At 41.5% G+C, this 27,779-nt stretch overlaps 1 protein-coding gene across 1 annotated transcript in view; it reads right to left on the reverse strand.

Annotated features, from left to right (window-relative positions):
* The window catches only part of UNC5C (unc-5 netrin receptor C), a gene marked incomplete at its 3' end in the record, with an annotated part of 146,084 nt that overhangs the window by 13,980 nt on the left and 104,325 nt on the right, over nucleotides 1-27,779 (reverse strand). Inside the window, exons 9-13 of the mRNA XM_006037290.1 lie at nucleotides 23,313-23,369; nucleotides 21,583-21,774; nucleotides 20,450-20,794; nucleotides 17,757-17,844; nucleotides 2,605-2,773 (exon numbers count right to left, since the gene is read on the reverse strand). Coding sequence (XP_006037352.1) covers nucleotides 2,605-2,773; nucleotides 17,757-17,844; nucleotides 20,450-20,794; nucleotides 21,583-21,774; nucleotides 23,313-23,369 — 851 coding nt within the window. The remainder of the gene's footprint in view (nucleotides 1-2,604; nucleotides 2,774-17,756; nucleotides 17,845-20,449; nucleotides 20,795-21,582; nucleotides 21,775-23,312; nucleotides 23,370-27,779) is intronic.

The following is a 27,779-nucleotide window of genomic DNA, read 5'->3' on the forward strand; positions in this document are numbered from 1 at the left end:
AAATAAGAAACATACATACAGTGCCAAGAGATGCTCCATCAGGGTGCATACTGGCTGACTACATGTACAATCCCAGTGGGTTGAGAGCTGGTACCACAGCCAGGGTGACAAAAAGGAGAATTCTTTCAAGGATAACCCTGGAAATGGTGCTGTTGCTGCTGTCAGCCCAGATGTCTTTTCAGTTATGATTTCCTCATTAAAACCTACTCAGAGGAGGAAAGTGCAGGGTGCCAAATTAAATATAGGAGACAAGCACAGGTGGCAGTAGCATTATAAGCTTTGTCAAGAGCAAGCAAGCCTGCCAAGAACAGGGACAGGGGAGAAGGATTTTGACAATGAACAAAGCTTGTAGGAAGCTGCTTTCTTTTCTGTTAAGATGATGAAAATCTTGGGAAAGGGTCATCCTACCACTGCCTTACACTGGGATTCAGTCATCTCAATGCTACCAGCACTGATTTCAAGCCTCCCATCAAGTTCATCAATGTGTGCTTTGGCCTACTTTTTTAAGAGCCTGTAATGTTGCCTTCTGATTTCTTGCTTCAGAACAGGAGGTAGTGACACACTAGGACTCTCAGTAGTGGGTTGCACCTCTGAGAATAACAAGGAAAAGAGAGACTATATTCAAGATTAAATTGCCTCACTTATCTAGATTGTAAAGCTGCAGATTGTTTTGCAGTAGTTAGCAGCTGTTGATCCACTGAAAACAGTACAAATTAGGGAAGTATGAACCAGTTGTGAAAACAGCTTCCCTTTTCTAAAACTTTACAGGAACTGAACTTCAGTAGTATTCAGTAGATACTACTGAAGCTTTCCCTTTGCCCTCCTCCCCACTTCACTTCAACTTTGTTGCCAGCCAGGATTGAAGTGCCAAAATCACACAAGGAAGGTTATTATTCTACTGTATTTAGCCAAACCAGAAGCAGGAGGCATTAAAAAAAACTCCCAAGAATACACATCTTTATAAAACTGCTAGCCAAATCTGCACCTGTTCTCCATTAAGGAGTGAAGGGACAGCTGCAACAGGTAGCGGATAGTTTGCCTGCCACTGAACTGGAATCTCCAAATGGCATTTATATTCACAATTTTGAAGATCTAGCACAGAGTTTTAACATAAGAGGAAGACCATAGTTTTAGAAACCAGTCCTTATAGCTCATATATATTACCAAATATCCTTTATCAGAATGGGCAGCATGCATCACTGTAGTGTCATGAGCTCCTTCTTTATTGTAGGGCACCTTCAATGGTTGGTAGATGGAGAAAAGTATGTTGACGAAAATTCAAAGTGAGTGCTCTAATTCCATCCCTGCTGACTAAGTGCACATACATGAAATTGGAGCAGTCCTCAGGCAATCAGGGGTACTCCTCATGGTGGGGTGGGGAAGAACAGAACAGATTGAGGAAGACAGATATAGGAGATATAAAAAGGCAGGGAACTTTCCTTGAAGATTCTTGATCAAACCCACTATTCTTAAATTCTGTAGCAGGCTGGGCAGCTTAGGTTTATCTGTTTATCCCAAGCTTAAGACCAGGCAAAAGACCAGGTGAAAGTCTCATTTTGGAATGGTAGGCCAGCATCAACATTTAGGGTAGTATTCTGTTCCCCTAGTGGATGACCAGAGTGCAGCTTTTGACTGACTCCAGGTTACCTGACTAAAATGTAGGAATAAGATTTGAGTGCTATGATAGCTAAAATGGTCCAGGATGTGTGCAAGAGGTAAGGGGTTTTGCTGATATTGTTTATCAGACCAACTGTGAAGTTGGGAGAGATGCTGGACAAGCTTTCAGGAATAGAGTCCTTCTTCAGGTCTGGGACTGAAAGTGTAAGAGCATTTCTATTACCCCCTCTGCACATGTAAGTGCCCCTATTATTATAGGAATAGGATTACCCTTCAGACATGTAGATGTCTCTCTGTTCTTATAAGAGGGGCACTTACATGCCTACAGCGGGGTAACAAAATTGCTTCTACTCTTCAGTTGGGTAACATATAGTCAGGTCATAAAGCTGTAGTTCGGTCATCCAGTAGGTAAACAGAATCCTGTCCGAAGAAACAAGAGCCAGGCAGATGGCACTCTGCAATTTCTCCCACACAGATGATTCTGTGAGCCTCTTCTGGGTGTACATGGCATGTCATGCTGAATTGTGCGACTATATTCATTTTTTGGCATAAAATCCACAAAAGACTGGTTTGCATCTCCAAGTTTATTCCACTTTTGCTCTGAATTATAGCTGAACTGTACTCTCCATCAATGAGAATAGCCCATGCAAAGAAGAGACTACACCAGGGAATTATTATGCGATAAGCACCAGAGGTTATTTCTTCACCTTAATAGCAAGTGTAGATGTGCCCAGAGAGCAGCACAATGACATGCTGGGATCCTAGCTTCTGCTACTCAGTTACTTACTGCTACTTACCAGTATTTTCAAGGAAAGATATTTTTCTTCATTCTACCTTTCAAAAACAAGGTATGTATCTTATTTGGGTAGGGAGGGCATAGATGGGGTGTTATGTGTGAGAAGATATGGTATTTAGATGTTTGGTTATTTTAAAAGGCATCTTTAAGATAAATATGGTTGGACGGGTGTGATCCTATCATGAACTTACCTCCCACTGGCCCTGAGCTGCTTGGTTTTTCAGCTGTATCTTCCAGTCCTCTGTGTTTGGCTCTGCGCAATGGTGCATAGTTAGAATGACAGGCCGTGTCAGCAGTGCTCCTGGGGGCCCACAGCTCACCACTGGGGTCAAAAGGGTTTGACTGTCTTCCACTGGTGGCCTGACAAGATTACAGAAAAGCGGGGTTGTTAGGTGAATTTAAAGGGACCCACACACAGCCAGAGTAAAAGGCTTTTCTTAACTTACAGTGTAAGAAAATGGTCCCTGTGGGAAATCAATTGCACACACACACTATATTATCAGACATACATCGAAACTAGTGGCATACCATGTAATAATGCAGAGGGTGGCAGTAAAATCTTTGGCGTGAGGATGAAGTAAATTAAAAACAAAGAAAAGACCGCAGTGGACCAGGAGAAGGGATGAAAATGAGAAGGGAAAAAAAAATCCCAGACCAACTACTGAAGAGTTCAAAACCACAGGATACTGTATTCATGAGTGAGTTTAACTACACAGACATCTGGTGGATAACAAATATAGCTGAGCATGGATCATCAAAGACATCCCTAAATTATATAGAGGACAAACTCATGATCCAGAAACCACAATATCCAACTGGAGGGAAAGACATCCTGGATTTTCACAAATAGGGAGGCCTAAGTGTGGCTCAGCTACCTGGACAGGACACTTAAAGGTTCACATTTGAATTTTTTTAGTCTGATTCTATAAATCCATTATTACATGCATACCTGTGTTCATGTCAGTACCACTGAGTTCACGGGGACTATTCATAGGATTAAGTTTAACATGTAAGGGCCTGTGGAAATGGGGTGTCTGTCACAACAAGAAAAAAAAAATCAAGAAGTAATGAACAGGATGCATGAAATTCATGAGGAACTGAAGTCACAGACCCTTGGTACAAGCTTATGTTCCTAACCCATGCTGAAATTTGTGCTAGTTTGTATTTACTGCTACTGCTATCTGTAGTAGCTTTGATTTAGCAACATATGCTTAGAACTGTGTCTTAATTCGTTGTGTAGACAAATGGCAAGTCTCATTGAAAGACATGGTTTTAAAAATGAAAATGAGACTTTTGTGCTTTCAAAAATTCTATCTGATGTCAGCATAACTATTGATAAAAACAGGTAAAAAACGGCTGGCATAGAAAAGTTGAAATCTCTGTAAATCAGCAAATCCTGATGACAAGCATATGTGGTTCCTAAAATAAATTAACTAATGAATTGATTCAGCTATTGGTAATTATTTGTGAAAGTTGTGTGGCTGGAAAAACCCAACTGTGGTACCATTCTTAGAAGAAAAACAAGTATAGCAGCCCTGGCAACTAAATTCTATTATAGGGGAGGGCAGGAGGGAAAGAAAAGAAAGTGCAAGGCATGACATTCAAAATACACAGATTTGGGAGATCTTGTAACTCCTATTGAATTATATAGATGTGTCTGAAATTGCTTCAGTGGGAGCAAGATCAGTCTTTTATAAAAACAAAACTCAAAAAATAGTTCTCATTTTTAATAACTATATTTAAAAACAATTTAATTGTAAATAAACAATAGCTCAAAACCTTTCACAAACTCTCATCATTCCCTCATACTTCACAACCTCATTTACTGACCAAGTAAAACTCCTAGAGAAGTCAGGAGATTACCATGACTTGTTATGAGAAAGCATTTAAAATCACCATTTTTGTGCTGAAAGTCACAGGCATGGCAAAACCACAGACTTAATAATCCGGTTAATTTAGCTCCATTGAAAAAACAAGAGAATCATGGGAGGGAGTGGGAAGGGAAAAGGAAATAGAAAAACTGTCTGAGAACTCAGATAGCTTTTTTGACTGAATTATGGAATTAGTGGACAAAAAGAATGCAGCAGGTGTAATGTATCTTAACTTTCATAAAATCTCTCACACAGTGCATCAGAAAATCTTACATGAAAGTGAATTTAAAAAGGCCTGAGCACTGTTGAAAAATATAGGCTGAAAGGTCATAAAATGGTATTGATTAATGAGAGGGATTAAAATGGTCTCAAAGAACTATTAAGTTCAGGCATTGCTCAATGACAGAATTTGTTGGCTAGTAACAAATGTTAGGACTTTTGACAGAGGACATTCAAATACATGCAGTCATACTTGTGCGAGTCAAGAGCAATGTAGGAAGAACTATAAACTCCTAAAGTTAACATTTTGTATCTATGCAAAAGACTATAAAAAGTACAAGATAGTGAGGTGAGAAACACATGAAATATTGTTACTAAAGCGGAAAGGTAAAACAGACTAACTATGGTAGTCAGTGCAGTCTACACATGCAATTAATGTGGACCAATAAATTGTGGTCCAGTGGTCCACAATTTTTTGCTCACATTTTTTGCTCCCAGGCAAACTGTTTGAACATGCTCTGCTGAGCCCCTGTGCTAAGGCATACTGCACCCCAGCCAGCCACAGAGCACAGAACAGCTGGCTGGGGCTCACTGTGCCCCACGTAGAGACAAGGAAGCAGCCCTGGACTGGTTGCTCCCCCATCTCCACGTGCCGCTCCCCAGCTGGCTAGGACACAGGGTAGCTCAGCACAGGGGCTCTACAGTGCACAGGGATGGGGGAGCAGCCCTGGGCTGGCTGCTCCCCTGCCTCCATGTGCTGCTAGGCAGCTGGCTAGGGTGGAGGGTGCTGAAGCACCCAATACCTCAGCCAGCCAGGGCAATGTCTACAAGAGTGCTGCTGTGCACAAGCAACTCCTCCCCTCCCCCCGCAGCATGGTAATACTTGTCTTTTAGAAGACTACCCAGCTGCAGACTTAATTAGTTTTGTGTACCCTAATAGCTGCGCACATGTAGATGGTGATGCTTTACTGCGTAGCAAATTGGTCTGCTGTGCAGTAAAGCTTCTTGTGTAGATGCACCCAGTGAGGACTGGCTATCTGTATCAACCTGCACAGAGGCAATATGGCCCAATAATGGTGAGATAGCAGTGTTCCCATATTGGCTACATTGATAAACCCAAGAACTGTTAAGAGAAAACCAACCTATGAGATGTATTTCTCATTTGAAATGTGCCTAACATTTGTTCTTAATACATAGGCATCTCCCCTCGGCATCATCACTTCCCCAAAAGAATGGAACACATGACAACACGGAGACAGCCAATGTCATGCTTTCTATGTGCCAATCAAGAGCACATTTAGAGTACTGCCTCATAATTACTGAGGGGTAGGTTAGGATGTGATCTCACAGCAGGTCAGCTACTTGGAAGTAACTGCCTCTGTGCATGTCTTATCTATGGCAAATGTTAGGTAACTAACACATCTTTCACTGAGGCCCCACTGAAATCAACGACAACTTTTTCACTGACTTCAGTGAGGCCAAGATTTCAGCCAACACTTTTAATCACCATACAGAAGATATACAGAGCAGCATACCAATTAAATCTGCAGATAATAATAATAAATTGGCAGTTATTGTGCACAGCACTGAGAACAGGGAAGTAATGCAGAGGGACACAGGGAAGGTAATTATGTGGACAGGAAATTATATTGTACTATTATATAAAATTATATGAGTGCCTCAGAAATGCAAAGTAAAACTTCTGGAGGGAAATAATACAAAACAGTTATTTAGCAGCAAGAAAAGTGGTAAAAGCGAAAAAAAAATCTAGCATGACAGTATATGACAAGCTGGATGTCAGTTTGCAACGTAATATGGTAGGAAAAATTTAACTAATATGAGTCTGGGCTACATATGAAGAGGCATTATCACATCTGCAGAGGTGATAATCCCTTCTCTACACTGCTCTAATGAGGCTGCATCTAGAATACTGTGTACAGGGGAGACTGAAATCTGCTGGGCTAGAAGAGAGTCTCTCATGCAAACTGGTTTAAACCTTGAAGAATGAATCATTTAAAACTAGTGTGAAAAACACACTGGAGAACCTAGCAGAGGAAACCTCCTGCAGTTGCCAGAAGCATAGGCAAAAAATGACCCAACAGATCTTTTTCATTTCTAATTGTCTCTAATTTCCATCCTAAAAGAGGAATAAGCATTAATATTGCTAATGTGAACAGATACTTATGCTTTAAACATGATACTGTATTTAAGGGATATAGATCCTCCTGCTTCAGGGCATAAACCAACCACTAATTGACAGGGATTAGGAAAAAACTTCCCCTGCAAGTGGGTTATCCTATAATTGTCCATTATAGGGAGTATTCAACCTCTTTCTGAAGCAGCTGGTACTGATCAACATAATAGACAGGATCCTGGATGGTAGACCGTAGAAGGCAGTAATAACTGTCTTGCCAGTGTCTTCCATTCTGGTTTCAGATGGGAACACGAATAGGAAAACTTCCCCTTTTCAATAAGCACACATTACTCACAGTGGTCCTACCTACAAATTTTACAGTTAAAGATAGTTGTACTTGAAGCACAGGAAGAACTCGATAGAGGAGAAGAGAACAATGAATAACTCAAGAGCAACGGATGTTGACCCTTCTACTTAGGTTTTCCAAAAGGTTGAGGAAAAAGTAGGTATATTCTTCTGACTATAAAGTTATATTTATTACATTCTATTCCTTTTCAAATTAAAACTGATCTATGAGATGTATCTCCTACTTGAAATGTGCCTAACATTATTCTCAGCACATGGGCATCTTGCACACATGATTTCTGATTAACTTTAGGGCTCTTCTGACTTGTTTTCCAGAATGAAAGGAGAGCCAAGAATAAAAGAAGAGAAAAGAAGGAAAGAAGACTTAGCATTCCTTTCTTCCTTTGCTAGCTTCTGGTACATTTTAGTTTTCACTGAAAGAAACTGTCAAAGTTTTCTCTCTTGACTTCAGGAAAGTCCTTTGATATTTGACAGCAGGGAAAGATAGAGATGAAGAGCATGGGTCAAAAGAGCTTAACAGATTTTTTTTTTTTTTGGTTTTGGCTACCAAACTTAGAGTTTACTGGTAAAAATGCACCCTAGCTCAAATTTCTCAGTATCCTACTGCTTTCAGATGAGGGGAGATGGCTTAATCATTCTAATTAAAAGCCTGAACTTCTGACATGCCCTGAAGCCATGGGTCCAAGTCCTGACAGGGCTGATTCAGATCATCATTTTTTTTAAATGGACAAATCCAAGTTCATTTTACTCTGCATGGATCCTTCAGTGTGATCTTCCAAAGTGAGGCCCTCTCTCCTTTTCACAGATGTCAACGTTTCCATAGCATTTCATGGGTGTAAGAACCCTTTGCAGGGTCCCTGGTAAATTCTTACTTTTCTAACAGCATGGCAGCCACATATCAGTAGTGTTGTGAAGGGCTTTGGAGGCAAAGGTGCTGCATTAATGTGAGTTGCTGTTCTGCACTCAGAAAGCAAAAATTGGGACTTTCGTGCAGTTCTTCTAAAGACCGCTTTTCCCGATGACATCCGTTCTCATTTGTGTCTCAGCACCATCTCCTTCTATATGTATTATACAGCAGTTCCTGGTGCAGCAACAAAATCCTGATGGAATTCACTGTGCCATATTTAATAAAAATCTTGCCTCTGAGTATATTATGCAATGCTAGCTGCTACCTAAATCTTGTGCAAACCCTGCAGGGGTTCACACAGGAACACAGGAACTGCCATCCAGGATCAACCCAATGGTCCATCAAGAACAATGCCCTGTCTCTAGCAGTGATCAGGACCAGATGTTTCATGAGAAAGCACAAAGCCCCAGTAGCTGATAATTATGCAATGACGTGCTCACAAGTGAAGTTTCTTTTAACCACAGGCAGTTAGTGAGAAAAAACCTGAAATCTGAGGGTTTACAGCTTGTATGCATTTTAATCCTTGACAGTGCGAGCTGTGTAGTATTCTGACTTTTTGTGGCAATGTCTAAGCCTTTTAAAAAAATCCTAACAGGTTTTGGCCTCAATAACAACTTGAATTCTACAGGTCAATTCATAACAGTGTTTGCAAATGGAACCCTGCAGTTTTGTTCACAAAGGATTAGCAGTGAGCCCAGCCCCTCCCCATAACCTTCAAAGCTGTCATGCAAGCTGTTGCATGCACATATCCAAGAAAACTGCCGACACCCTGATCTACCTCCTCCCCTTTTAGGAGGAAGGAGCAAATTTGTGTCCTCGTTCCATAACATGATGTTTTCTGATTCTTCCATCTGTTCGGTCATGGCAAAGCTTCCACCTCCTACTGAAGCAGCAACTTATGAGTTTCCCTCTGCTGCAATTCTAGGGGGTGGCTGTGGAATATTTGCTTATCTAGAAGACATTTAAGATGACAGGAAACCCTTCCTCAGAGTACTCGAATTGGCAGAGGTATATGGAGGTCACTGAGTGCCTGGGAGGGGAAGAGGGGAGAGGCAGGAGAAGGGGGAGGTGGTGAGAGGATGGAGAACAGAGATGGGAAAAGAGAAAGGAAGGCTTACTTCCTTAAGCATCACTGTGGCCAAGCTTGCTGTGAGCTAATTCTGGTGCCCCCTTCACATCTTCCCCACTTCCCCCATGTTCCTGTGGGACACTCCATCCACCCCAGCATCACAGCGTTCATGAGCCATTCTGCTACCTCCAGGTATGTAGAAAAAACATTTAAAGCTGTGTCTATGGCCAAATCGCTGATTCTCTGAATCAGCATTGAATCTTCAGATTCGGATTCATCAGGGACAGCGATCTGAATCTACGAACCGAATCACTGTCTCCAATTTGGGCCAAATCTGAATTGAATACGGCCCACTTCACACACCCCTAATGTCTATTGGGTGCAGGGCTGTGCCTCTGCTGCCAAAGGCGCCTTTGAAGCACCATTTCACTCACTCTACTCACCCCCTGCTTCCCAGATACACTGCTGTGGCAAAGACTCCAAGTGGGGGAGATCCTAGTGCCCCTTCATAGTCAGTACCCAGGGTAGGTACCCTACCCATCCTGACCTAGTTATGCTACTGCAAAGCAGGGATGTATACATGACACTTCCATAGATGTAGGGAAGATGTGACCTTTCCCTGTAAGCAGTGAGCAGGGGAGAAGGTATGGTATGTAGGGAGTCTGGCTGCTGGTAGGAAAGAGGGCACTTGATTGTAGGACATTCCTATGGGCTTAGTACATTGCTACATTATACAAACATCCTATTTGCCACCTCAATCAGTTGACAAAATACATCAAACAGTCAATTCTGGCTCAGATAAAGTGGGTTCAAGGTAAACATGAAAGTTTCACTCTTCTTCACTATCATCCAGGAGGATTCCCGCTGCCTACTCACCCTCCTCAAAGCAAGAGTTTCTTCCTCACAGCAGAGTGATAGAAAAATATACTACTAGAGAACAGTAAATAGTATTACATTAGAAGAGAAAACCACAAATGTCATTGAACTTACATTTCCATCCTCACACTAACCCATTAAACAACTACCCTGTGACTTGAAGTGCTTTGTAGTTGCAGTGGCATTTACTACAAGTCATTAGATCCCTACTTCACTGCAGGAAAGGTGATGCTTTCAGAGTGACCCTCCAGAATTGTCACGTTTTAATGGGTACAAAATGAAAAAAAGAGTATTAGTGCTCTGACATTTAAACTCTCCAGTTGACTGTAGGAACAGCTTTATTATATTGGGGTGGGAATTCTGTCAAATACTAGTTGCTAGAAGTTTCCTATAAAGAAGGTGAAAGCGGATAAACAGGGAAATGGGCTCAGGAGAGCACATGAAGCAAGACAGGGAGGGGATTTGCAAGACTGAGGAATAATAGATTTCCTGTTTTACCTTGATTTATTAGGGCTTGCATCATGTTTTCCTGAAACAAGAGTGAACTAAATTTCAGATTATTGCAGAGATGTCACCAAGCATGGAATTCATGATGCTGAAACTGCGTTGCTCCAACTATACTACTAATATAAAGTTAAGAAGACCAAACTCTGTTTTCAGTTACACCCAGGTATCAGAAAGCAGAGTCTCTATTATAAATGCCACTTTATAGTTTCATATTTGGACACTTTCAAACTACCTCAGTTGGCAACTCTCCAAATGACTTTTCAACACAGGTGCAGCCAGTTCTCATAAGTTATTTTGATCCCTTTGTGCCTGGGATATATTGTGCACGTAAAGATAAACCCAGGATTCCAGAGATTTTATGTACCAAACTCCACTCCCCGCTTCACTATAACATGTGAGTATCTGCTCTGACAGCTTAATCTGGACACTTTTGCTTTTCTGGAGTTCTGTAACACTGCAATAATAGACTTAAAAAGCCGTTATGCAGGATCAATCAACTAACTACAGCTAACTTGTTGTACCCAATTAAATTCAGTACCTTGTAACCAATACATAGTTCTCCTATGGGACATGTAAGTTGCAACCATACCGTGTTGTAGGACAAAGAGTAAATACAACTCAACCACATGAGATTGGGAAATAAGTGTTAGGTCCCAGACACCATTTAGCTCATTTCTCTTGCAGGGTATCAAGAAAGGGAGCAAGTTAATGGATTGGTGTTTGGTCGGATCCTGGATGTTATTCCGGTGCTGGTGTTATAGTTCAAGCAGACTGAGGAACTTATTGAGGAAGGAGCAGTTCTAAATGCTCTATTTGGAGTAATTTTACAGTAAGGGCCACATCCTAATCTACCTATTAGGTACCTAAGTAGACTTTGGTGTGTAAATGTGGTCCTATTCTATCCTGCCCAAGTCCCTGAAAAAGTGATAATGTATCTTATCCTTGCAATGTGCTGTCATCTTAGGATCATGTTACACATTAATTTTAAGTGGTTCTTGGAGCTCTTACCCCCTGGATTGTCCACACCTTAACACCTGAAGCTAGTTTTTAACACAATTTAGGTGACTTAAAAATATACCACTCCAGGGCAGGTTTATCTCTGATCTGTGTTACCCAGCTTGTGTTCTATTAATGTGTGGCCACTCCCCAGAGATGAGCTACCCAAGCATCCCAGGATGCAATGTCCCTTCCCCCACCTCCTGCTCTGTGTGGACAAACTTCCCACCCTCTGAACTCTATTGGCCCTGGGGTGGTTCCTGCATTAAACCGGGGACTGGGGCATGACTAAACAGCACAGAGGCTGGAAGTTCAAGGCCATAGCAGAAGCACTCATGGCACAGCCTATCAGATTTCCAAGAATCTATTAATTCTGCTTAATACCTTGCCACAAGGACATGAGACAGGAAAAGCACCATACAACTCCACCTCTTGCCTTTGGAGATGCGACCTTTGCACCCCCATCCAAACAGCCTGCAGAGCACATCCCAGGTAGTTGGATTGCAGGGCATGGATGGGTCCAGGAGTAGGGTTTACGGGAGGTGGCAGGGGAAAAAGGGGTCTGGATCAGGTCCCCATGAACTGGGGCTTCCTTCCTGGGGCGGGGTAGTGGCTCCCCCAAAAGCACCTCTGCCTCACTGCTCCTGCCTCCCAGCCACCCTAGAAAGCATGGCCAGCACACCCACATCCCACTTCATTAAAACATGTGGCCTTTTTAAATTTACTTCCTCCATATTTATTTTTGTTTTTTATTTTATCCTTCAGTGACTGACTCCCTTCATTTCACCACCCTTCCTCCACCCCCATTTCTTTTCCATCTCCATTTCTTTACCCACCCCATCCCATTAACTCTCTGCCTCCCAGCTTCATGTTCTCACCACCACCTCCAAACCCTCCCTCACACTCCCCCACCTAGCGCAGGGATGGAAACCTGTCCTGGATCACTAGCCTTCTAGTGGCAACTCACAGCTGTAGCTCCTGGTCAGGACCCTGGTTGCCAGTGCTCTAGTGACAAGTCATACTTGTGCAGGTAGGGGACAGTCAGAGAAGGATTTTAGCCTTAAGGTGTGACTGCTCTAAATTCAAACTAGCACTAACACTGATCAACATTTGAGCTGCTCAAAGTACAATGTGTAACCAGGTCCTTAGTCTCAAAGCTAAGTCACAAGTAACAGCTAGCAAAAAGCAAAAAGAGAAGGAGGATTCACCATTCCTTTTGTATGATTATTTTCTCAGGGAATTGAAGAGCAGAATAGGATCATGCTTACGTGCTTAATAGATTGAATGGGATCTGGTCCCAAGTGTCTAATTTTAAATGCTGTATATCATTCTGCATTTCCATGGTTAATTGTAGAAAGTGTGAAGAATCTGGAGTTCTAGAGAGGTACTAAAAAAAATCTAAATATGAAATGAGTAACTGCATCTTCTGTTTTTTCTCTCAGTGATCTCTTTATTAGGAATTCTAGAAAGCACCAATAAAATTCACCATGTTGCATAGACATCAGTGGGCATCACCAGACTGTTCTATAGTCCAGAAATATAGGGGGATTCTGTGAGTGGTTGGTTGGCTGGCTCTCATCCACCCTGGAGAAAGCAGAACAGTGGGGACTGGAACTCAGTGATTTCTATCAACTTATAAAACAAGTTTGTGTCAACACTGCCTTGAGTTAGCTAGCAACTCTACACCAACTCCATGCTTTCCTACCTACATGATGTATTTGAGCTCCTTGACAATTTTTCCATTCCAGTGATAGAAATCTCCTTATAAAATCTTCTCCCAACCATGAGACCTTGTCCTCCATTTTTTTTCTGCATACATACTCTCCCTCATTCATTGTATTTGTCAGGAACCACTGTATCAAGCATGCCTTCTCTTAGGATGGTTAGCTTGCCTTTCTATATCCAGTAATAATTGCAGGATAACTACTGTTGTGAATAACACAGAGCAGATATTATGGTACTTAAAAGAAAGTAAAATCAAGGCCTGATCTGTCATGCTGGGTAGCCACCACTGGTTGGGATAAAAGATGGAGAGCCTCTCCAAATAATAATCAGAAGAAGTGGGAATAATTTCTAGATGATTCACCTGTATGTAGAGCTCAAAAAGAGAGTAAAAGACAGCAAAGAAGAGCTGAGATATTTTGTGATATTTTTAGCCCATTCATTCAAATGAAGGGAATAGCAGGGACACTTTCCTTATCTTGGTTATTATTTCACTCTGCAAGAGACAGACATTTTTCCAGGTGGGTTTGCAACTTTCTCCTAAAATACAGAGCACAGGAATGCACACCAAAATCAATATTAGATGTGAATTAAGATTTTATTTTAATTAGTCATTTTCAAAATTTAGGGCATGCAAACGACAGCAAAAAAAAAAAGTCTTTTTACTTTTTTTTTTCCTTTAAGCAGAGTATTTTTAGCATGGATGGAAGACTACCAACCTAGACAAAAGTGCTGAACATCACCCGGCATATAAAGAGCCACAGCAAAATGCATAACAAAAGCTATTAAAGGGCTGAGTCAAAATGCATCTAGCTATGAGGAGGAGATAGAGGCACAATACCATGTAATGATTACTTAGTTTTACATTTGTCATTCAGGGTTTGTGCACATAATTCCAACCTAAAGACTTAAGATTTCTTTTCTCTCTCTAGCTGGTTTTCTCAAATTGCTGCTAAGAATACTTTGGCCTTTTAGAACACTTTTCTTGCCAAGGCTTTCAGAACACTTAACAAATATTAAGGGCTACATTGTGACTTGGACTACATGCCCATGGATGAGAGTGACAAGGAACAAGCATTGTGATTTGGTGATGTGTCTCTAAATCACTCTCCCAGACATGAGATCTGCTCCCTGGCTTAGATTTTGTGCCTCAAGTCATATTCTATCCCTAAATTACCTGTCCAAGGTCCTACAATGGATCAGATGAAAAGGCAGGAATATAAAGCTCTCAAGTCTTAGACTAAACCTACTGTAATGATGAGGTATTAAGGATAGATAGTTCAAAAGTGACCATATGCTCACTTTTCAAAAGGTATTTAGCATCCTTCTGATGCAGGAAGGTAGGTAGTAGGATTTACAAAAGTGGCTATGCATATACACAGGATCCATTTAGGTAGTTTGCAAATCCCACTAAGCATGTATCTGCATGTTTGGACACCGAAGCAGCTCTGAATATCTAGCCCTCATTGACTTATGAATCTAAATCCCCTTTTCAAAAATGATATAGGCACTTATAAGCCAAAGTCTCATTAGCTATCATCAAGACTTAAGGGGTGATTTTCAAAGTCACAAAAGGCATGTATTCACCTAGACACATTTGTCAATGGGATTTAAGTGTCATTTGTACATTTGGAAACCTTCCTCTTAAGTTTCTAATTGCCTAAGTCACTTTTCAAAATAGGATTAGTCATGTTAGTCACTAAGGGTCAGATTCTATTTAACCCATTAGGTATGTAAGTAGGCTTGAAAATCCAGTAATGCAGCTACTTTTGAAACAATTCATAGAATCATAGAAAATGAGGGTTGGAAGGAACCTCAGGAGGTCATCTAGTCCAACCGCCTGCTCAAAGCGGGACCACCCGCAACTAGATCATCCCCACCAACATTCTGTCTACCTGGGTCTTAAAAACCTTCAAGGATGGAGATGCCACAACCTCTCTGGGTAACCAATTACCATCTTACCCTTAAGACTGAATGACAAAAAGCAGCGAGGAGGGGGACACATTCACCCTTTATATTAACAGTTTTTCAGGGACTCAAGCCCCTACATGCATGTCCCCTGCTGGTCAGGAACATAATCACACATAGACACCTACATCTGCTTATACACCTCATAGATGGAATAAAATCTGGTCCTAAATGTCCTAACCATGTATCAGGCTTGCTCCAAGTTATGAAACACATTTCAGTTTGTGGGCATTAACTTCAAATATTTTTTAAAACATTCTTGTATTAGAACAGGTTTTTGGTGCATGAAATGCCAGTTAGCTAAAAACAACACTTTGAAAAGGCCATTATGGGTTGCTTAGAGAATCTAGGATTACCCCACAGTGGGCTCGTCTACACGAGACGCAACTGTGCAGTGGTTACTGCACATTTATTTAGTATTTGTATAATCAAGTACTAAATAAATGTGCAGAAACTGGAGTTACTATGTAGTAGCACCAGCAAACTTCTTTTTAGTGATGCTACTGCACAGTAGCCTAATAATGCTATGCAGTAGTGTATTAGCACTGTTTGCCCCTCTCAGTGTATTAGCACTGTCCATCTCAGCTTTAAACTTGCTTTTCAGAGGCTTGTGTCAGGATTGAAAATGTCTCAGAAGTTGTAGAAGGAAAGTATTTCTTTCAGCACTGGTTGAATGAGACTTTCAAAGAGGATGATAAGAGATGGGCATGGTTGGGGCAGATCCAGGGATGATGCAAGGGTATGGAGGCCTCCCACTTCTGCCTCTATTGGTCCCTGGCTGACCCAGGTGCAGAGAAAGCCCCAGAGCCACTCCTGCCCCACACCAGCCATGGGCTGTGGCTATGCAGGGTGCCAGGCTCAGCAAGGGACAGTGGCAGTGGTGCTTAGGTTACTTGTTTAGCACATGTTCCCTGCTGCTCCATTCCACACATGTCCCCTGCTGGCCAGGAGCAGGCACCGGAAGGAGGAACCCATTCACCATTGCTGCTGTCCCTGGTTGCTTCAGGCATGGGGGAACTGCACAGCTGTTCCTGCCCCAGGCTGCAGGGAGGTGCGGTACAGATAGGTAGGCTCAGCTGGGGACAATTACAGCAGCACAGCTTTCTCTCTCCAGTCCCTGCTCCCAGGCCAGCAGAGGACACTAGGAATGGCAGGGAACAGACACTGGAAGGAGGGACCTGCATGCTGCCACTGCTGTCCCTTGCTGAAGTGTGCACCTAGTACTGCTGCAGCCATAGGCAGTAGAGGCAGCTTTGGAATTCCCCTCATGGCTGGATCCATTGGAAACTACAGCAGTGGTGTGTGTGGAGGGAGGGGTGGACTCCTCCCAGCTCCCTGGTTTTCTCCCACCAATCTGGTGGTTCCAGCCACACCTAGTTCTTATGTCCTCGTGGTTTGAGGGGCAATGTTCCACACCACCCTTTACTAAATCCTGGATTTTCCCATGGACCTAGTGAAACACTTGTGGGTGTTTCCATTGTTGGAAAGTGCCTCCAATATGGCTTGGCTAAGGAAAGCAGCAGGGGATTCTAGAGAGCAGATCTGCTCAAGAAGTATCTTGAACCCAGTGGGCATGTCTACACATGATATTAATGTAACTCAATAAATGGCAGCACAGTTTCCGTGGGAGTTTATTGCTCCCATGCACAGTGTTTACATGTGTGCCTGGGACTGCAGTACATTGAGCTGGGGTGGTGCAACCCCAGCTAGCAGAGGGCCAGGGGGGTCAGCCTGCCAGCCCAAAACTGCTCCCCCACCAGCTCAAGGGTGCTCCAGCTAGCATCCTCATGTCCCAGTCAGCCTTGGTCACTGTCTACATGTGCATTGTGGCAGAATAAATAACTCTACCAAAGGATAGTATATGTATTGGGCAGTACTATCCTATGGTATAGTTAATTAGTTTACTCCAGCCTAATAAGGGCACATGTGTCGATGATGACAATTTACTGCAAAAATAATTAATGAACTCCACAGTAAAGTATCTCTAGTAGATGCCCCGTGTGAGTACTGGGGATAGAATCCTAGAGGGCAGGGCTTTATGTAGCTGGAAATAAAGTCACCATGGAAAACAGTTGATCAAGGCTAAGGGGGATTCTGGGATGTGGGGCAATAGGGAGAACTGTTGGTTGCACAGGCCCATGACATTGGCAAGCCTGTCTACCAGTGGCTCCATGTGGTATTTAGTTGTAGCTAAAAAGGCTACTTGCAAGGGTATACTGGCACGTTAGGGGGCAGCCATTGCTCAAAGCTGTGCTTCAGTCCTTCCTCCCTAGATAGTTAGAGGGAAGCATAGACTACAGCACCTCTGTTGAAGGCCCATGGTGCTTTCTTGTCTTTTCTCAGCCACTGTATGCACCCCTCGCCTCTGGGGTGATTTATGCCCCTGAATGCACATATAGCCTTTGCTCTTCCAACCCCATGCACTCAGCTGTGTAAGGACCCATATTTAAAATTGATTAAGCATTTCCTAAGCTAGAGAGCTTGCTGCAGAATTTAACTCTGTATTATAAAATAAAAAATCAGAGCTGGAGCTGTGGTTGGGTTACTGGCAGCTCTTACCCATATCGGTCTTCAACCCAGGGAGCAGTTTCAACACAACTGGCTTTGCATAAATATCTGATGAGAGTTTTTAGGTAATACATTTTCTCCTGCCACTTTCCCCATAATTTTAGTGCTCAAGCAAACACACCGTAAGTGGAGTCTTTTACCTCATGTTCTCCTTCCTGTGAACTGTCACATACATTTCATAAACTCTCCCCTGGGGAACGGCTCCTGCAGGGATCAGCAAACTTACTCCTGCAGAACAGAAGATACACAAATAAAATAAAACAGAGGAAGAAAGGAAACCAGCCCTGTGCACAAGAATGACAGGAGATTTTGATGATCAAGCCCCACATGCCAGGTTCTCACCCAACTCTCAAGGAGAAAGGGAATATTTACTGCCAATCTGGCTTCTGTACCTGTCAGTTGATTGGCTGCTGCTGCTGCCTCCTTCGAGTCTGTCCTGACTTATCAGAATGGAGAAATGGATATTTCTTCCCCCATCTCTTGTTTTATTTTAGGAACAGACAGATGGTTACTCTGCTGCTTACCTTGTAAAATGAGGGGAAACGCAACCATTGCATCTAAAATTTCAAACAGCTGTAATGGGACAGCTATCCCCAGGCATTGCTTATTTAATTAAAAAGGAAAGAGAGATAGTGCAATACTGCCCCAGGGAGTGACAAGAGCCATTTATTTCTGGGAGGGCCTGGTTAGGTGGTCAGTAACCTATGGTCAGATGTACCTCACTTCTAAATTACCAATAATTGGGACAAAATTGGGTTATTTCACAACCTCTCCGTGACCAATATAAAAGAGTAATCTAGAATTCCAATATCCAGTTTTCCTTGGCAGGCCAAATAAGCACTGTCCTATGCCCTACTTAGTGGCAGTCAGCTTGGAGTTTAATTAGAAATCACTACTTCTGTGATTGCTGTTTCATACAGTTAGTGACTGACTCACCAGGTAACAGATAGAGTGACCTTCCAAGCTTTTATGACCAAAACAATGGGACAGAAAACTCAGTAGACTGTGCAGCTGGACAGCTGTGGATCAGCTGTTACTGCAGAATGGGAACAATCAGAGAATAAAGGTAGGGATTTTAATTCCTCCTACATAAAGTTATAATATGGCTGAAGCAAAATCTGCATGTGTGGGTCTACATGTATGCATGTGTAAAGCAAGTACCTTACAAAATGTTGCCGGACAGGCTGTCATTTCTTGTAAGTATGTGAACGGCTGGGGACCTTGGTATCTGAAAGACTCTCTCTCCCCATGCAGTACATATCCAGCTGTTATCAGTGGATGTTCTTGACCTGCAGCTCCAGATTCTTGTTCTGAATGGGAGGGAGCAGCTGACAGGGCAGGTTTAATGAATGCCTTTGATTCCTGAACTTATTTCTCACAGGATTAGTTACAGCACAGATACATTAAGTTTTTGGATATGTGGCCTAACCCATGGATTTTTTCATTTATATAGGGAGGGCTGTAGAGTAAATGAGGGATTTTAATTATAGTTAATAGGAAGGGATATATTACTGAAAGCTGAATGGGCAGATCATTATAGAGTTTTATTGCTGATGGATGCAGTTGACACTGCTTGTTTTAATTATCTTTAAAGTGACCATAACAACAGATGAGCATTTCCCCCTCCAAATTGATGCTAATATACATGATTTAAATGTAACTAACAGATTTTGCAGTGAGTGTCAGTACAAATTAACTGGAGAATGACTATCCATTTAGATCTTTAGCCAGAGAAGCACAAACATCTGATCCTACAGTGCATATTTTCAACAAAATTCAGCAAATTACAGCCATGGTCAGAACTCCCCTCTGTCTCCCTCCAAAGCTCAACTCTCATTGGGACTCTAAGATTAAATGGTTAGATTTTCAAAACAGTTCCACACTCCATAGCTCCCGCTGAGAACGGTACGAATGTCTAGGGCCAGATTTCTTGAAAGTCTGACCACTTAAATTAGTGTTTACACAGGAACTGGGCATTTAAAAAAAAACAAAAACAAAAGAAAAACCCTGCTCCCAGTTGCAAGTGCTAGCCCCTTTAAAAAACCTGCCTGAATGCATGCAAGCAGGCTCAAACATCAGCCCTCTTCTCAGTGGGCCATCACTAGAATTTGGTTAACTGGAAATTTCAATTAATTGGTGGTTTAGCTAACTGGGGTTCTACCACAGCAAAACAATGGCATAGCACTTTCCCAGTCTATAAAACTGGTCTTTGTTCATTCATTTGTTGTTTTTTTCTCCCCTTTCCTAACTTGTGTAGTAATGAAAAATATACAGTAAAGAACAGAATGGGGAAAAGGTGCACCTCTGCCCTGCCTTCCTTTGCAGGAAAACCAGGTCAGAGAAATTATTTGTTCACCTGCAGGAAATTAATATTCTGCTATCTTTCTTCAGCACTGTGCAGTCTGCAGCAAATTGGAACTGGAACAACTGATTTGTTTTCTAATTAATTTGTCCTTTATATGTGTGATGACAACAGTGAGGTTTTCTGCCTTGAAGTTGCTTTTTTGGAGCTGTATGAAAGAAAAGGTCAAGGGTGTCGAATCTCACTGTGCACAGGAAAGTTCTGAGGTCTAATATATCTGAAAGAAGCAGCTCAGAGACTTACAGTTTGCTGTTAAAGAAGGCCAAGACTTTGGGGAAAGGACATATAAAATAGTTGAGTAAACCTGAATGGAGAACAAAAATCCTGTTTACTCTAAACATAGAAAAGGCAGATTCCCAAGAGTGACCTTGTTTTTTTCTGCTTAAAAGAACAGACAGACAGCTTTACTTAAAGCCACCAAACAATTCCCACTTTCAATACCTTGCAAGGCATGTTTAAACCAGCACTTACCTGAATTGGGAACAATCAGGTGACCCCCTAGGGAGTTGAAGGTCCCAAAAGCAGTGCATGATGTGTCTGTTTGTCGAGCAAGGCTCTGGTTCTTCATGTTCAGTGTCTCATTCTCCAGCAGAGACTGAGAAATTTGTGGAGACAGCTTGGATGAGAAGTCAGACAGATCATCCTGTGGGGTGACTGCGCCTGAGGTATTATAGACCTTGATCTTCAGATTAGGCAGTGGATCAAGGATTGGAGAATTGGTCATGGGAATTTTATCAGAGACATCGTGTAAAGCATAGACAGGACCTCTGTACATGGCTGCAGCAGATGTGAGGTCTGGTGGCACTGCCAGGAGGTCTGTGTTCAAAATGAAAAGGAATAACAACAGAAAGTATTATGTATGGCTACATTCTTCTCACTCTTCCAGGTGAAGAATAAACTTTACTGTACTTCTCATGCCTTCATATTTAAGGATATGATGGACAAAGTTCTCCCAGACCGAGCTGTATCTTCTTTTCCATCCATCCATCCATTCAGCCAGCCATTTCTAGGAGTTTATGTAGCCCTGTGACTATGGAATATATCTTTATGCAAATTAAAGAACATTCTTGCTTTTAAGATTTTAATCTTGTATTCTTTTTCAGCCAGCATTCAGTCAGACTCCAAATGTGAAATGCCCAGCCTCCAAATAAGAGACAAGAGATAAGAAATATGTGCTGCTGCTGGTTGTCCCGGAAAACACAGGTTCCCATTCGTGGTGATGTGCCCAGTGGGTAAAACCAGGGGAAAATGTTATTTGATGGAATTGCAGTATTAAAATTTAACTTCATATCAATGCTGGATGTTTCTTGGTTACCATTGGACTATTGCTTTAAAATTTGATCTGTATTCTTACGCTAGCCTATGTAGTTCTCAATTTTTGGCTCACTCTCTCATTCTACAGAAGTTTACATTCCTCTGTTTTATGTTCTAGAGTATGTTGCAAAAAGACTAACATGAGTTTTTAGCACTTGGCTATCAGAAACAAATGAGTGTAATCCTTTCTTTATGAAGTGCCAATGAACACGCAATTCATGTAGCTCTGGAAATTATTTCCTTATAGTATCTGATTGAGTTGGTCAACATGAAATAAAATGACAACTAACCTTGCCTTGCAGCCTTGATATTAACAGGCTGAAATCCACCATTTAATGCTGAGGAATCTATAATATCCGACTCAAAGTCACGGTGGTTCTTCCGGTATACAAACAGTGCCACAATCACGGAAATAGCCAGGCACACGATGACAGCTATCACAATGCCTACATAGAGAGCTACATCATCTGAGTCAGGAGCAGCTGAAAGGAGACAAGAATGAGACAGTGAACAACAGTAACTGATTGCAAGAATTTCAAGAGTATACATCCATATTACTATCATTTCCTTCAAGTATTTATTACCTTTTTTATAAGTTAATTTAAAATCCATTTCCAAAGCTATAGAAGGAAGCTGTGCACTACCTGTGTGAAAATGATCTTATGTTTCTCTCTTAGCCATGTTCTTATTCTTTATCTATCTACCTATCTATTTATCTAGTAACTAGGCAGTATACAACCCATTTATAACCAGACTTCTAAAGTAACTCTAGCCAAAAGACGTAGATACACCATAGTAACTTGTTGTGAAAAATATAATGTTAATTTTGTGTAGTATCTAATAAGAAAAGGGTTTATTTTTTTACTATTAATATGTCTCCTTTAAAGAAAAAATAAAACAGACTTTCTGTGAGAATGCCTGACATGCCCTCAGTTCATGTGTTTTATTTAGATTCTTTTAAGTGGAATATTCTAAGCAACTACTTTTTCACCCAGAGATCATTTACTTCCTTAGTTTATACTCCATCTGAAATGAAAAATACAGCACAGCAGAATAAAGCAAACCCTAGGATCTTATCACTGGTATGATAATATATTCAGTCAGACAATGGCTGAAACAAATACCATCTATAAAAGCAAAATTCAGCAACGAGTTCTGTAACTTATGAAAGGAACCAGACTCACTGGAGCTCTCCTGTGGGAACATGGCCTGCTATGAGATTTTCACTACCTGCTAGTACCATATCTTCTGCAGTAATCCCAGGGTAGTACCTAGTGTCACTATCTACCGAAGGCCTGAATACATGATCAAATTTGATGTGCCCTGTGTGTAGTGATTCCACTATTAAAAGAAGCATATTGAGCAAAGAAACTGCAAACAAATCAGATCTTTTTAATGCCCTAGTTGGTTTATTGTAGAGCATGTGAAAGAATTTGCTTTGCTTTCTGCTTTCCCAAGCGTAAGCCAGCCCGTCTTCCAGCTGTGCAGGTGAGAGCTGGCACATAGTGAAAAGAATGGAACAAACTCTACAAGCTCTTGGCTACCAGTGTTTTAATGCTCTCTCTTCAAAATTTGACTGCTTTTTTTCACTACCTGGTTCTAGGAGAGGTTAGGAAGCAGAACTCTAATTTTCAGTCTAAGATGCTATCCCTCTCTCCCATTTTTTCTTTGATTTTATAACCAAATGTTTATAATCATTTCCTATTTGACAGTTTTCTAATCTACCGCCAACCTGAAAAGGCTTCACCCTTGGATTTCTATCTTCCAAACAACTCCTCATTCTGTTTTCTTTTGCTCTTTATCCATCAGGGCAGTTGTCATGCTACATCAGCCCTTTGACAGTGTAACACTGTCACTCCTTCTCTCCTTTCAAGTAAGTAGGAAGCTACTCTACTCATTCTCCACATTACACCCATGTTTCCTTATACACATGCAGTAAGGTCAAAGGTAAATCTTAACTCAAGGAACAGCCTAGTGTTACATCAGTTTCCAGGAACATAAAATCAAACATTCAACTTACAAGAAAATCCATATTCATTCTGGGTTCTCTGTTCAGTTGAAATAGGATAAATGAAACCTTAAAAAGAAAGAAATTAAACAAAAATGGGAACAAAATCAAATTAATGAGTGGAACAAAAAAGGAAAGCATGAAAAATGGTTTAATTAAAAAAGAAGGAAAAGAAACCATGGTACTTTAAAATTCAGATTCAGCACAGAATTATGATTTTGCATCTCCTGTCTGCTCTAGAGTCTTACTAAGAATTAATAAGTAGGCAGATTGAATTTCTGAGCCAAAATCGGTCTCGAGTCACTAACTTTGGAGTGCTTAAAGTCTTTCTTTTATTGAGCATAAACTCTAATGGATCTAATTTATTTCAGACATCAAGGGTCATTAGCATATGGAAAGTCTTTTTTTCCCTATTCCTACCATATGCTTTAATTCCCAGGACACGTTCAGTAGGGCTCTAAACAATTTTTTTATTTAATTATCATGGCTTGCTGTTGATCTAATAGAGCTAAAGAAGGCTTGTCGTCATTGGTCAAAGGTTAAATACCCATTTGCTGAGCAGAGCTCTTGCCGAAAACCCTTTTTTAGGATTCCTTTGAAATTATTTTATCCTGCATTTAATAGGAATCCGATAGGAATTCCTCAGGGAGCAAGCAATTTGTCAGTGAACTGGAAACTAAATGGCTCCTATTTGAAATCATTATAAAATCGATAGGACCTCTGAGGTCAGGAGGTTATTTATTTTAAATCTTTGAAGGCATAGTATAATATCAACAAAATCTTAACACAAACTAGTTTTATATCAAGACAGATAAATAACAATAAGTGGTCCATCTGTCCTTCTGTCTTTCCTTCCTTCATCTCCATCAATAATATAATACTTGGCATTTTCCTTTTCCAGTCACTCTCCTTAGTTTGCACCATAACCTATGGATTTGGTAAATATTTTTATTTCTCTTTTTTTCAACTCAGAAAAAAAGATTTAAGAGGGTGCTAGACCAGAGTTCTCAAACTTTTTGGACTCAAGGCACTCCTTGTTACGAATCCAGGCATCTTTCAGAAAATACCAGCTCTTATCTTTCACTTGTTTCACTTGACTATGGAAGAATAATAGAGCAATTCTTCTGTTGCAAAGAACCTGGACAGAGCACGACAGAGCAAAACATTTTGATGCTGTGGATTCCTATTTGAAATTGCTGGGTTTCTTTTATGAAGCATGTGCAGGTGATCATACAACTAATAGTGCTAACAGGGGGGTCCCTGGCACCCTGTTTGAGAGACAGTGTCCAAGGCTGATTCTTCTGAAGTCAGTCAGGAAAGGTAAATGACACATAGCAGGCAAAAGGGAACCAGGGCATTTCTAAAACTGGAATTAGAACATATAGATTCTTGCTCCTGGTCCTTTCCTCAGACTGGGCCACTCTTTACAGACATCCTATGAAAAGTATGTATGCAAACTAACTGCCTGTGACATAAACACCATCTTAACTGAGATAATGGAGACAGGCAAAGCTGTCTTTTGTGATGGAGGTATTTTGCTGTGGCACTATGGGAAAGACAAGTTTACTCATAATGCAAATTTAACGCTTTATTTCACAGCAATGATTCCAGCCTTGCATTCCCTTTTATAAATATTATATTTCTCACTTGTTTGTATGCTTCCTTTTGCATCTGAGGATGCAAAAAAGAACGTAAGGAGGAAAGTCAGGGAAGCTACTTCTGAGGGCTTGTGTACATGGGTAGGTTAGTGTGCAAGCAAGATAAGCTATGAATTTACAGGTCTCCAGCTCTTCTGCAATAACTCCCCACATGAATAATCTTAGTGTTTGCTAAGCCTAGTGTAAAGAAGCCTGAAAATCAGTGACAGCAAGAGCACATTTAGACAGTGCATAATAGAGGAACCCTAGCCTGAGGCAAGTGGTGCAGCAGCAAACAGTTTCACCATGCAATAAACAGACTTCAGAGATTTGGTGAAAATCAGACTATATCCTAATCTTGCACGCAGCAGCTAGAGGGTGGATTTTGCCCTCTGTGGTATGAGTTCAGAATGACTACAGTGGCATTGTTACAGATTTTTTGGAGTCACAGAGGAGGAACTAATCCAAACTCTACTACTTATGCATAAAGATGGGTTCTGGAAACCTGACCATACATTATACTTACAGCATGAAAACGCCTTAAAAACCCTGATACATGTAACATTACATGGGAGCTGAGAAGCTACTCTTCTGGTCATCTTTATTTTTCAAGCTGGCAGATCTCAAGTTCAGAGTTCTCTGTTATCCTATCCTGTTTCATAATATGCAGCAAAAGAGAGCAAGAAGCTGTACTACTTGTATTATTTTAGATTATATTGATAACATTATCTGTGGTAGAGGAAACACGGACACTTGAATTCAGGTTCCGGCAATGAAGTGATGAAGGGCATGATCTTAAAATAGTCAGTGCCGGATTTACCCACAGTATGACCTCACCAAAGAGTGCTACAAAAGCACATATTTACAAGTTCCAGTTCCACATACCTTGTACTGATAACCTCAGATCTCCTCTGCAAAAGCAACTATGTAAAAATGGCCCCATCCTATTCAACAGATCTATTTTATGTATCTATTCAAAATGATGGGTATTAACTTAAGTGGAAAAATAGCAGCTCTGGCTGTTTATAGGAGTTACATTTTTTTTTAGGTTTAATCTGGACTACAGCTGTCACTATATATATGTGGACCAAATGAATTAATTCTCATTGAATGAGGATTAAAATTAATGCAGACTCAGGCAGTCTAAACTAGGCAATTTAAACTGTATTAATTAACATGTATATACAACATTGCTTTTAGGAAAAACAGTCCTTAGGAACTCAGCCAGTAAGCATTGCAAATATCAGTTTCTGCAAGAGAAACTCAGTTGGGATTCTGCAACACAACAGAGTCTATCTGGTACAAAGTAACACCTTTACGAAGCCAAATGTGACAACAACACCTGACTGTGACTAGGTATCAGCATCTTGACTAAGCCCCCAGCCCTGCCCAAGCACATGGGTTACTGGTCTGTGAAGAAGGGGGCAAACCCCCTCCCCTTAACACATTGGCGGAGATGGTCATCAACACTAAGGTCAGTTGCATCCGTTGCAGCTTCTGGAACAGCACTTTAGATAACTGTTAGTAGGTTTGCAACAACGTAGCAGTGCTTAAACAGGCTTATTACAGCCTCCTAATTACTTCTGTTCTCAAGTGTGTAGCACATAAACCCACACAGAGAGGCTACGAATTGGGTCTGTTAAGGAGGTGATGGTCAATGATCATTTATTAACCCTTAATTAGAATTTAAATTTGATTCGAACTGTGCGATGAGAATTTGTTAACACGGTTTAGAAAGTGGCGAGCACATCTATGTTGTGTTAGTCCTGTTAGCCAAAGATAGACAAGATGGTTCTATTCCTTCCTATGGATCGCCAACAGAATTGGTTGCTAAAGTTCAAGCTGTTGCATCTGTGCAAACCCAACCTGGCTTCTCTGTGTTTTACTAAGGGCATACTGTGGTGTGCAAAATGTTTCCAGTGATAAAGCACAAGCCGGCCCTAACAACACTGATTTCCAAGCCCAGCCTGAGTTTGCAGGACTAACAAGAGTGAGTTTGGAGTCTATTGAAAAACAACTAAGCAATCCAGCTATATTTGTACTTGCAAATCAAGCGCGATTGATCTGGAGTTCATTGAGACATGACAAACATGGAAACCTCCTGTGCCATTTTTAAAGACTAAAACTTTTTAGACTAAAACTGAAACAAGCTTTTTAAAAGATTTCCCCCCCTCTTTGCTGCTAATGAAGGGGGAGAATTTCAACAGCAGGGTAAGTGGAAGGGTTGAGGACACAATTTGTCAATGGTGGTTCTGGGGATAAACAGTTACTGTTTCCATGTCAAAATGACAATACAGATCAGGGGTTTTCAACATTGTTTAACAAATGTACCCCCTTCTGCCTCAAAGTTTCAGCTCATGTACCCTTTTATATATTTTTTTGGTTTTAAGCAGGGGGCAGGGACAGCTCGAGGCCCCTGTGGTGAGGGAGGGAGTGGGGCAGGTGGGGCAGAGGCAGGTGCTGCACAGCCGGGGTGGAGTGCAGGACGGAGCTGCGAGAGCAGTTCGTCTGGGAGGCGTGGGGAGGTGGGGACAGTTCCTACCACTGTGCACACCCAGTGGAGGTCCAGGAGGCATGTGCCCCACAGATCTGTGCATGCTGCTGAAGGCTGGACTATGCACCCCACTGCACCAAAAGCCACACAACGCGATATGCCTCCTGTGGCCTGGCAGGCAGGGGACAGACACATACACACATGCAAATACACAGACGCAAACATGCAAGCACAGATGCACACAGGCACAGAGATGCAGACACATAAACACCCACCTCCCCCCCAGCAGGTAAGTTTGTGTGGGGGGAAGGGGCGGGGTGGGGGCCAGATCGAGAATGGCGGGGGTGG

This window comes from Alligator sinensis, unplaced genomic scaffold, assembly GCF_000455745.1.
Source record: "Alligator sinensis unplaced genomic scaffold, ASM45574v1 scaffold1770_1, whole genome shotgun sequence".
In the NCBI taxonomy this organism is placed as follows: Eukaryota; Metazoa; Chordata; order Crocodylia; family Alligatoridae; genus Alligator; species Alligator sinensis.